The sequence below is a fragment of the Trachymyrmex septentrionalis genome, unplaced genomic scaffold (genome assembly GCF_001594115.1).
Source record: "Trachymyrmex septentrionalis isolate Tsep2-gDNA-1 unplaced genomic scaffold, Tsep1.0 scaffold310, whole genome shotgun sequence".
NCBI classification, from domain to species: Eukaryota; Metazoa; Arthropoda; class Insecta; order Hymenoptera; family Formicidae; genus Trachymyrmex; species Trachymyrmex septentrionalis.
The window spans coordinates 36452-46536 of NW_017305475.1; the positions used below are offsets into that span (position 1 = coordinate 36452).

Below are 10085 nucleotides of genomic sequence, written 5' to 3' on the forward strand. Positions count from 1 at the left end.
CAATTATTCTCCTCGCATTCAATTGTAATTGGTCAATTTCTTACGGCTTAAGGCTTAAAACACCTATTGTATTATAAATCCGGACTAAAAGAACCTCGCAAGTATGTTAATATAGGATTAAACTAGTGCCAGAGATGCCACAAAGCAAAGGGCGAAATGTATGTACAACGATATCCGTTTGTCAAAATCATGTAAAATAATTGAATAAACCGTGAATATCTTTTATGTGCAATAATTAGGTATTTAAACGACGCACGATGAACAGCGAGAGGAAGGGGAGGCACGCTCCCCCTCGGTTTTTCCGCGCGAACAGCGAGGAGTGGGGGAAACTGCGACGCGGTTGTTAACTACCACTTCGGCATTCGCTCGACGATTTTAAAGAGAGACGGATGTGCTACGAATCGCTCCGCGTGTCGCATTAATCCAGACTAAATACATATCTACAAATGCGAATTGATACTCATAATTTGCGAACCGTGAACATGTCGAAGCGACTTCGTCGAAGGTACATTATAGTTGTACTATCATACGTTCAGAATAGGCGCTCTGATAAAAATAAAAATCAGATCGTAAGTCGAATGTAATAGGAGAGTAACAGAAGCGTAAACGAAACTTGTAGGAAGCGAAAATTAAAACATTAAAATGTAAAAGAAGCGTAAATGCTTCTTTTACATTTCATTGTTTCAATTTGCGCCTTCTAGAAGTTTCGTTTCTCTTCTGTTACTTTTATCCATTACATCCGATTTACGCTTCGATTTTTATTTTCAGGGCGTCGAAATATGTGATAGTTTAGTAATTACAAATTGTCACGTTTAAAACGGTGCTTAATGTCCTTTTTAATGGTCATGACGAGTGATAGCACGTTGCATAGTTTTCTCTATTTTCGGATCGAAAGCGTAAATTTAGATTTATTGAATTGCCGGATTACGATTAAAAAATAAAAAGCTAAAATGCTTTAATCTTTTCTTTAAAATATTGCGCACGTTGCGCGGATTTTGTGTTACAAAAAGTTATTACGAACTAATCGCTTATTGTAACACAGTTTAAAATATCTAAGATATTAGAAGATGAATTGTGTGCATAAAGAAATCCAAGAAATAAAGCAAAGATCGTGCAATAAATTCGAAGAATCTTAAAAATGAAACGAATAGATTATTTCACTGATTTTCTAGTACGCGTCAATATTTCGACAGTTACGTACGTGGCGCGCAACCTTGAGAATTGTTTTGGTGCGGAAGGGCGGACGGACGGACAGGTGGCACGGGGTGGCACGGGGCGGCGCGTCATGTTTATGTGAAGTTACCGCGTAGTCATTCCATTATCGAGGCTCATATACATACATACAAACAGGTAGCCGTGTCGCGTGCCGCTCTTTACATTTCTTTTTGAAACGTAATCGCGACAAATGCTAAATAGTAAATAATAAAACATTATACTTTATGAATGCTCACAGATTACTAGCGACAGATTACTACTCGATTAATTATTCATAAAAGAATCGAAATATGACAATAATATATTTAACAATCATATACATGTATTCATTTCGTATAGACATTTTGTACGAACGTTCATTTATTTGGAATCAAAACGCGAATACTATTTCGCGATAATTAATACGGACGACAATTATTTTTGCTTAATGTAACATTTTTGTCTCGCTTGAGACAAATATTTCTTGAAATATTGATTGATTTTTTACTTTGTTTTAATTTTTAATTTTTTGTTTGTTATAGAATCATCGTAACGACGTTGCTGATATAACTCCGCTGTTACACATCGGGTTGGTGAGTAATAAATTAATTATTTTATTGAGGTAACGGATGTATACATCAATTTAATAAAAATATACGGATAAATGTGTGCATTTCATACATCCTTGCAGTGGATAAATTATAACAGATTAAGATAAACTTAATCTTTATTATAGAATTTATTGTGCATGCACTGTTAAATTTATAATATCATGTTACATCCAGTTTGAATTATTTTTAATCATTTTTATAAATCGCCACTACTCTTATTCGATATCTTATTAATTTAACTAAAACAATAGAATAAAACTATTTAATTCAAAAAAACTATTAAAGGTTTAAATTTTGTTTATTAATTGTAAATTCATACGTTAATGTGACTGCTTTGATACTAATTCTAAACAATTCAAGCTTAATTTGACACTAAGTAATTCAACTCGGGAAAAAATATTTTTGATACAATTTTATGTAATTTTATGTATTTATAAGAAAATTATTTAATCGCATTTCTTTTATAAAGTCGCACGTAAAATGTGATTGGATAATTTTCTTTATGCATATACGTCTATGCAAGTTTGTGTGGATATACCCTAAGCGTGAACTTAAGGCCGATGAGCCAATCAGAATACTGCTTCAGATCTACGTAATCTGACGGAAATAGAAATAGCAGTAAAGTACTTATCCGTAAGATAAGTTCAACCGGAAATTTTCTTTAGAACAGGCTTAAAGCCTGTTCTACAATAGGGTCGCAAATCGTAAGCCGTAAGAAATTAACAAATAGTAGTTGATTATTTTTATCATATTCAACTGTGATTGGCCCTAAAAGGGCAACAAAAAGGGCAGTCTAAAAGGGTGCAACACTTTTTAAAATGAGTTTCAGAATGCAGCCTATTCACTGAGCGATTGGTTCTTAGTTATGGATCTATAAGTAATAACCAATCGTTCGGTGAGCATATACATACACGTTGGAGAAGAAAAAGAGAAAAAATAAACGGTGCAAGAATTTCAGCTATTATCGATTATTTAGTTTCGCCATTTTAACGCATCGAATTTTCAAACGCTGTCTGTCACTCCTACGCGTCTCTGCAATATGTCGCGTACAAAACAAAACTGTTTGCAAGTGAAACTAATTCTGGCTGCGATAAATCAAGAGCAATATTGCTCGTAAGAGACAATCGATCGTTAAACTCCTGCGTGCATAGTGGTGCATATGAGCGAGCGAATGGCTTAATCGAGCGTTTTCCCGTCCAGCCGGAAAGATAACCTTCAAAAACCGACGCTTGACACATGGAAAATGCCGCGCGCCAAAAGCTTTCCGCAGAAACTAGTCAAGGTGACGAGCTCTCACCCGTCGGCGAACACGTGGGTGTTCCTGATGAAAGGTGAACGCGACGATTTATTGTTTCATCATATTGACAATTGCAACTTGTAATTTTACTAGTGATTGTTGCGGTCGCATTGTAGATGTTCCTGAGAAATACATGTCTCCGTATTGTATATCAATGAAAATGTATTTTAGATGGCAATTTGGACAGCACAAGTAGAGGTCAATCTGAGATAGTGAAACTTAGACATCCAGCTTCTGATAAGCCAGCTATATTTGTATTCGGCGCTGGAAATCTCACAGTTCAAGAGATTTTAATCTTCGACGAAAAGAAAAGATCTTGGTTTATCGATGATAATGTTAAATCTGATGGAAAGTTGCATTTATCGACACCAATTGATCCTATCTTTTTGGCTTTACCATACTTGAGAAAGGTAATTGTAGAATTTTATTTCTTTATAAGAAATTTTCGAGATGTAATTGTTAAGATAAATGTCTTTGTTATAGTCACAACTAGCACAACCTTTGGAGCAATGTCTCTGGGATGAAGATTTTCCAGAGACTTCTCGACTTGCACAATGTGACAACTTGAATCTATCCTTAGTTGCCGATCGTAAAGGAGAAGAATCACTACAAGCTTTCAAGTTTAATGAGGAGAAATCGTTAAATTGGTTGCAAAAGAAGGTAGAAAAGGTAGCACATGTATTAAAAGAAAAAGGAGTTCATGTATCTCAAGGTGCTATGAGTGCCACTTATGTTAAGAGTACTAAATATGAAATTGGTACAGAAGCAGGTAAGAAAAATTACAATTATAATGCTGTTTATGAAACAAAGAAGGGATAAGATTATAAGATAGAATATTTGAGGGTTTCTCAATATCTATTATAGCTGAATTGAGATATAACAAAATCTTCAACCAATTTTTGTAGGCCACCATCTACAAGCAAGATCAATTAATTGAGCACTTATCGAAAATTTTCTTATAGAATACTTAAAATATGCACATGGTATTGTGTCAGAATACCTTGCTGAAGATCTCTCAAAGAAACTGGCACAACGTATGAATATATCTGATGAAGTGGAGAGTAAAAAACGCAAGCTGAATAGTCCTCAAAATGAAACGGATGAAAAGAAGGTTAAGAAAGATTCTTTCGAAGAAAGTTCAGTGCCAAAAGCAAAGAAGCAAACAAAAACTTTAAGTAAACCCGAAAAGGTCGGTTATTAGTAGCAGTAGCAATTATAATCATTTTTAGTAAATGATAACTATAATTCCAAATATCAAGCTACAAATAAAATATATAAATAATTTTTGACTACTTGAAGATTGTAATTGTTGTAATGCTTTTATACATTACAATAATGTGGAAGGTTGTATTTGTTTTATTTATTTATAATTATATAGGACACAGAAAAAATATCTATGAAATCTATAAAGAATTTTCAAATAGGACATTTGTGTGAATAAATTTAATTTGAATGTCTATATATATTTTTTTTTACAGAAAAGCACTGCCCCTGGTAAAAAGGAATTAGCCAAACAGAGAGCAGCGGCAGGATCTAAAAGCATTACTAGCTTTTTTCAGAAGAAATAAATATTAAGAAAATATAGAACGATTTTAAAGATTAATGCATTTATAGACATTTATTACTATGTCGTACACATTTTAAAAAATTTTATTGCTATATACGTGTAATCCATATATTTAACATAATGTAACGTCCAAGTTGAAAATTGTAATATTTTATTGATGATTATGTAACAGAAAGTAGTGTTTTCCAATATTTCAATAAATTATGTAATATTTATATAATATATAAACACAATGTATAACGTATAACAATAAACAGTTAATAAAAGAATATACTAGCAACTAAATTCTTAATTTTTATTTAGTTTTAATTGTTACTTATGAAATTTATTAATTATTTTTTAGTATAAATGTATTGACGTCGATAAATACTGGTGCTGGATAAAATTATATTTTATCGATTTCCAGTATTTATTCACGGTATTTCTTTAATTATTGAGCAAAATTAATTTATCAAATTTCCTTCTCAGAATACATTCTTTTTTTTATCGGTTAAAATTATCATATTTTTACTTTAGGTAACTTTATGGCAGCCAGAATGCGGTAGTGACGAGTAAGGCAGGCAACCGAATTTGATATAGGGAAAGGATATTGAGAGGAGAGAGATTTTCTCTATTGACAGCACTGTTTATCCCTAGTGCATTGCAACCTGGAGAACTGTCAAGTCTGTGGTAAGCTGGTAGGATCAGATGATCAGTTATGCCAGACATGGAAGCTGATGATCGGGGAAAGAATGATGATTACTACCTGGAGCTGTCTCCTGATCCTATCAGGTTCGAATCGGTCAGCTGTCTCACGAATGTGTTTTTCGATGATTCGAAACAACAAGTTAGTCGACTTTGTATCAGTACATGTGAATTTTTTTATTTCCATCCTGATACAATAATAAACATGATTTGTATACAGGTATTTGCTGTTCGCTCAGGAGGCGTTACAGGAGTGCTCGTTAAGGGCCCGGACCAGAACTTAAACTTTCGGATGGAAGACAGAGGCCCAGTAATATCCATTAAGTTCTCTCCCGATATGAATGTACTTGCGATTCAGCGTACCAATTCGTCAGTGGAATTTGTTAATTACTCTTCTGTCTCCGGTTTGGATCATGTCGAGTACTCACAGTCGTGCAAAGGAAAAAGTGCCACAATACTAGGCTTTGTGTGGATTCATGGCACTGAGATACTTGTAGTTACAGATCATGGAGTAGAACTGTTTCAAGTGCGAAAATTCTTTTGTCTTTTTATTTATTTTATATTATTAGATCTGTTTTTATTCTTGTACTAGACTAACTAATATTAGAATTCTTTCTTGCTTTCATCAAATATCAAACATATACCTATCTCACTTTAAGTTTAAAAAATATTCCACTTCAACTATAGAAAAACTTTCAACTGTTTAATACTTTAAACTTATTGTTTACAGGTTAATCCAGAAAAACGTAACGTTAAAGCCTTGAAATGCTTAAGTTTAGGCATAAATTGGTTTGTATTCTGTCCCAAGAGTTATATGGTATTATTATCATCTGGTACAGTTGGTAATCAAATACAAGCATTACACATTACTCCTGGTAATCTTCACAAGTTGACTAAATTTGAAAGTAAGTAAGAAGTTACATGTGCTTGAATATTGAGTTAAACAAAATATTTTTGTGCTTATTTAATAATGTTTCAGTTGAACATAACGTAACAAAACCAGGGAAACTGGCCATTTCTGAAAGGGATGTAGCATTGGCTGTGTTATATGGAACACCTTGTATAATTTTATTACGGCATCAACCGGGAGCTAACCGCTCAATGGGAACGGCATTTGTATACGTCTATACTGTACACAAGTAAAATTCGTCACTTTGAACGCAATTCGTAATATCTATGTTATAGCAATGTTATATAATATTTTTGCAGAATGATGACCATTAAAAAAAGTCATATGTTAAAACTGGATGTTGGTGGAAGATTTGCTATAAACGTTGTTGATAATCTCATCATTGTTCATCATCAAGCATCAAAGGTATATATTGCTACTGTATATAAACAAGTTTATTAAAAATAAGAACTTAAACATATATTTTTATAGACATCAATGATATTTGACATTATGATGCCTGGTGTGAGTGATGGAACAGTAATGCATCATACAAGTATAACTACAGCAAAACCGATTAAACCTTTTAATCTGAAAGTACCAGGTGCAACCTTGTCTGATCAGATGTATCAGCCATGCCAGTTATGTATCCTTTTATAAAAAAAAGTATATTAAATATTACTTATTAATTTAATAAGTAACATTTTACATTTATAATAATGTCTTAACATTATTGATCTAAATATTAAGTCTTAACATTATACAGATTCTCCTAATTGGGTTGTTTTCCAACCAAATATAATAATTGACGTAAAATTGGGTTGTTTGTGGTATGTTTGATTAATTACAACATCTTGTCTCGAGGTCTTTTTATTTCTGTACTAGACTGCATTAGAATTTTCTTTCTCTCTTCTGCTAAATATCAAACATAAAACTATTTTATTTCAAGTTCGAACAGTATACTAGTTTAGTTATAAAAAAAAAACAGACCTTTAATTCATTTTTATATTCGAGCATAATTCTCATTTATTAATAATCAAACAGGTACATCGAGCTCAGATTGGAAGCTTTGGTGACATTAATCACGGATAAAGTGCTTTTAGTAGAATTTTTAATGCAGCGATCAAATGCTAAACAGATATTAATACAAGTCTTACAGAGTTTTATAACACAATTACCTGTAAGTTTAATGGAGATGCCAACCGTATTTGATAAGCTTAACATTGTATATAGAAATTATTTAGAAAATGAAATACAAAACCAGGTAATTGTAAATTATATATTCCTCTCTTTTATATATAATAACTATATAATTTTTAGATGTTATAACATTAAATGTATTTTTAACATTTATTTATTATTCGCAGATGGGAATGCCTTTACAGAATAATGTTAAAAATGTAACAACAGTGGCTGAAAATTTTAAGTATAAATTATTGCTCGATCAAAGTGACATGTATAGTCACATATTATCTAAATTTCCTGAGAATACAATAGAACCAAAGATGATAGTATGGGTCCTACTCGAATATATCAGGTACATGGGAATTGTAATAACTTATATATACAAATTTATCGAATCATTTTATCTGATCTAAATAAATGTCGATTTTACAGATCCTTAACTGAACACGGAATACCGGTGCAACATTATTTGTACGAATTGGTCATCACGACATTGGTACATAGAAAGGCTTATTTTCAGCTACATCAGTTGTTACAGTATCATGTGGTCGCTGATTCGAAACCTTTAGCTTGCTTGTTGCTTTCCTTGGAAAATTTGTATCCGGCGGCGCATCAATTAGCGTTGGACATGTTAAAACGATTGGGGAACGCGCATGAAGAGATAATCGAAGTACTTTTATCGAAGGGATATATCTTGGCTGCCTTAAGGTAATTTAGAATGCTTTTCTTAATTAACGTTTTAATTAACATATGCTTATTATATCTCTACGTTTTACAGGTACGTTCGTTCGGTCGGAATGGCAGATCAAGTATCTGCAAGAAAATTCTTAGAAGCAGCAAAAGCCACTGACGACGCGACACTCTTTCATTCGGTCTTTAAATTCTTCGAGCAGCGCAACTTGAGGTTGCATAACACCACGGCCTTCACCAAGGGAGAACATTGCCAGCCATACGTACAGCATTTCAAATATTTATTCCAAGGAACGGATAATGAGTGCAATTCCGATACGAACTCGAACGTTACCACTATTTCTTCATAGAATTTCAATATCAGTGTTTGTGAGAATAATAGGTAAAAAAATAATCGACATTTTATTTTTATTTAACGAAACTGATAGAGAATTTATGTGTTGCAGCTGCTTTGTAACTTGTAAATTCCTATAATATTGTATAAATATATATTGTTATGGATTATTTATTATGAGAAAGAAAATAAAAGATTAAGAAAAATTTGTAAGTAATATGTGTGATATTTACCTGGAATATCTGCTTTCCATCTTTTCACTGCAAAGTCCATGTTATGGGATTTATACATTCGAGACTTGTAAAATATAAGATTTTTTTAATAATCTTTTAATAGCGAGACTCTTATGTAATGTAATACATTCATAATGAATTTCTTATTTACGAGGGAGTATTTGGTAATATCAGCATTCGTTTTTCTCTTTTGATGTGTATTTTTAGATATCGCACAATATATATATTCTCGTTAATAAAAAATAAAACGAATAATCATCTCTTGCGTCCTAATAATATAGTGAAAAGTAAACGAGTTGGTCGTCGATTAGATCTACGAATTACAATACAGTAGAATTTACAATAGGAGAAGAAGACATTTTAGATGCTGTATACATCAGAAATACAATAAGTACAATCTGTTACAAGTAAACAAAGAACAATGCAGTAACAGACGCTGCAATTTCAATTAACAATAACTTTAGATATTTGGAAAGCGGTAAAATGTGAATGAGGAAAAGTGGAAGATCGCTGCTACCAAGTCGTGAGTTTAAGTGCTTTTCTTATCATATAAAGGATGACAAATTCCGATTAATTTAATTGACGATTAATTATTAACAAGTAAATTAATAGAGTTAATAGAATTAATATATATATTTATATGCAGTTAATAGAATTAATATAATTGGAATAATGTTTTATTGTTTGACGAATATAAGAAAATATTGGATTAAAGAGAATGAGTTGTACAGTTAGAAACTTTGCTGTAAGTAATCTCAATTGTCGAACAAGTTAATCGGAATTTAGTCGACGTCAAAGCAATCGTAGCTACAATTGAGTAATTATTGGCTGCACAGATCTACTAAGATGATTATAAAAACGCTCAAATTCTCAATTGGCGTGCAAAGAATTATCAATACAATGCTCACACATACATACTCATATGAAGAAACAACAAGATATTGGGAAATTGGTCGCGTTAATATTATGTACCTGTTCATCGCATTTTCGACATCGTTTACAATGATGTAAGTTAGAAATGATTTAATTGTTTAAGCTCAGTTGTGTTGATTGAGAAAGTAAATTGCTGCGCACGCGTGATTTTTTGGTCTTCTTTAAATTTAAAAAATTATTTAAAAGATTGTTTAAAAGATTCTTTTTAATAGTTTTATCGTAATTTTCATAAGATTCTGGTATGGGATTTTTCAAACCCCATTCTTCAATTATAATTGTAGAAAATACGAAAGAATATCTAATATCAATATAATGTACAAAATATAACAGTTGCGCAGTATTAATTACGTCATATTATAATTTTTTTATTAATATATAAAAATAAAAAATATTATAGTTGAATTAAAATTATATGTAAATATGTGAGCGAGAGAGAGAGAGAGAGAGAGAGAGAGAGAGAGAGAGAGA

General features: G+C 31.9%; 2 protein-coding genes across 2 annotated transcripts; both read left to right on the forward strand.

Annotated features, from left to right (window-relative positions):
• Positions 1-2716: 2716 nt before the first annotated feature.
• LOC108749746 (ribonuclease H2 subunit B) lies at positions 2717-4795 on the forward strand. Its single transcript, XM_018488678.1, has 5 exons — positions 2717-3136; positions 3274-3512; positions 3586-3871; positions 4065-4291; positions 4581-4795. The coding sequence occupies exons 1-5, from the start codon at positions 3049-3051 to the stop codon at positions 4668-4670; spliced, it is 930 nt and encodes a 309-aa protein (XP_018344180.1). The 5' UTR covers positions 2717-3048; the 3' UTR covers positions 4671-4795.
• Positions 4796-5322: 527 nt separating this feature from the next.
• On the forward strand, positions 5323-8628 carry LOC108749743 (uncharacterized protein C18orf8). Its single transcript, XM_018488672.1, has 11 exons — positions 5323-5495; positions 5574-5879; positions 6084-6258; positions 6333-6492; positions 6563-6668; positions 6735-6888; positions 7009-7072; positions 7287-7506; positions 7610-7779; positions 7860-8135; positions 8206-8628. Exons 1-11 carry the CDS (start codon positions 5367-5369, stop codon positions 8465-8467), a joined length of 2022 nt encoding a protein of 673 aa, XP_018344174.1. The 5' UTR covers positions 5323-5366; the 3' UTR covers positions 8468-8628.
• The last annotated feature ends 1457 nt before the right edge of the window (positions 8629-10085 follow it).

Bases quoted from the DNA above. Each gene is read 5' to 3' on its own strand.
- LOC108749746 (XM_018488678.1), top strand. From the start codon at position 3,049: ATGCCGCGCGCCAAAAGCTTTCCGCAGAAACTAGTCAAGGTGACGAGC. The intron at 3,513-3,585 runs GTAATTGTAGAA...TCTTTGTTATAG, and splicing joins CTTTACCATACTTGAGAAAG to TCACAACTAGCACAACCTTT. The intron at 3,872-4,064 runs GTAAGAAAAATT...ATTTTCTTATAG, and splicing joins TGAAATTGGTACAGAAGCAG to AATACTTAAAATATGCACAT.
- LOC108749743 (XM_018488672.1), top strand. From the start codon at position 5,367: ATGCCAGACATGGAAGCTGATGATCGGGGAAAGAATGATGATTACTAC. The intron at 5,496-5,573 runs GTTAGTCGACTT...ATTTGTATACAG, and splicing joins TCGATGATTCGAAACAACAA to GTATTTGCTGTTCGCTCAGG. The intron at 6,259-6,332 runs GTAAGTAAGAAG...ATAATGTTTCAG, and splicing joins CAAGTTGACTAAATTTGAAA to TTGAACATAACGTAACAAAA.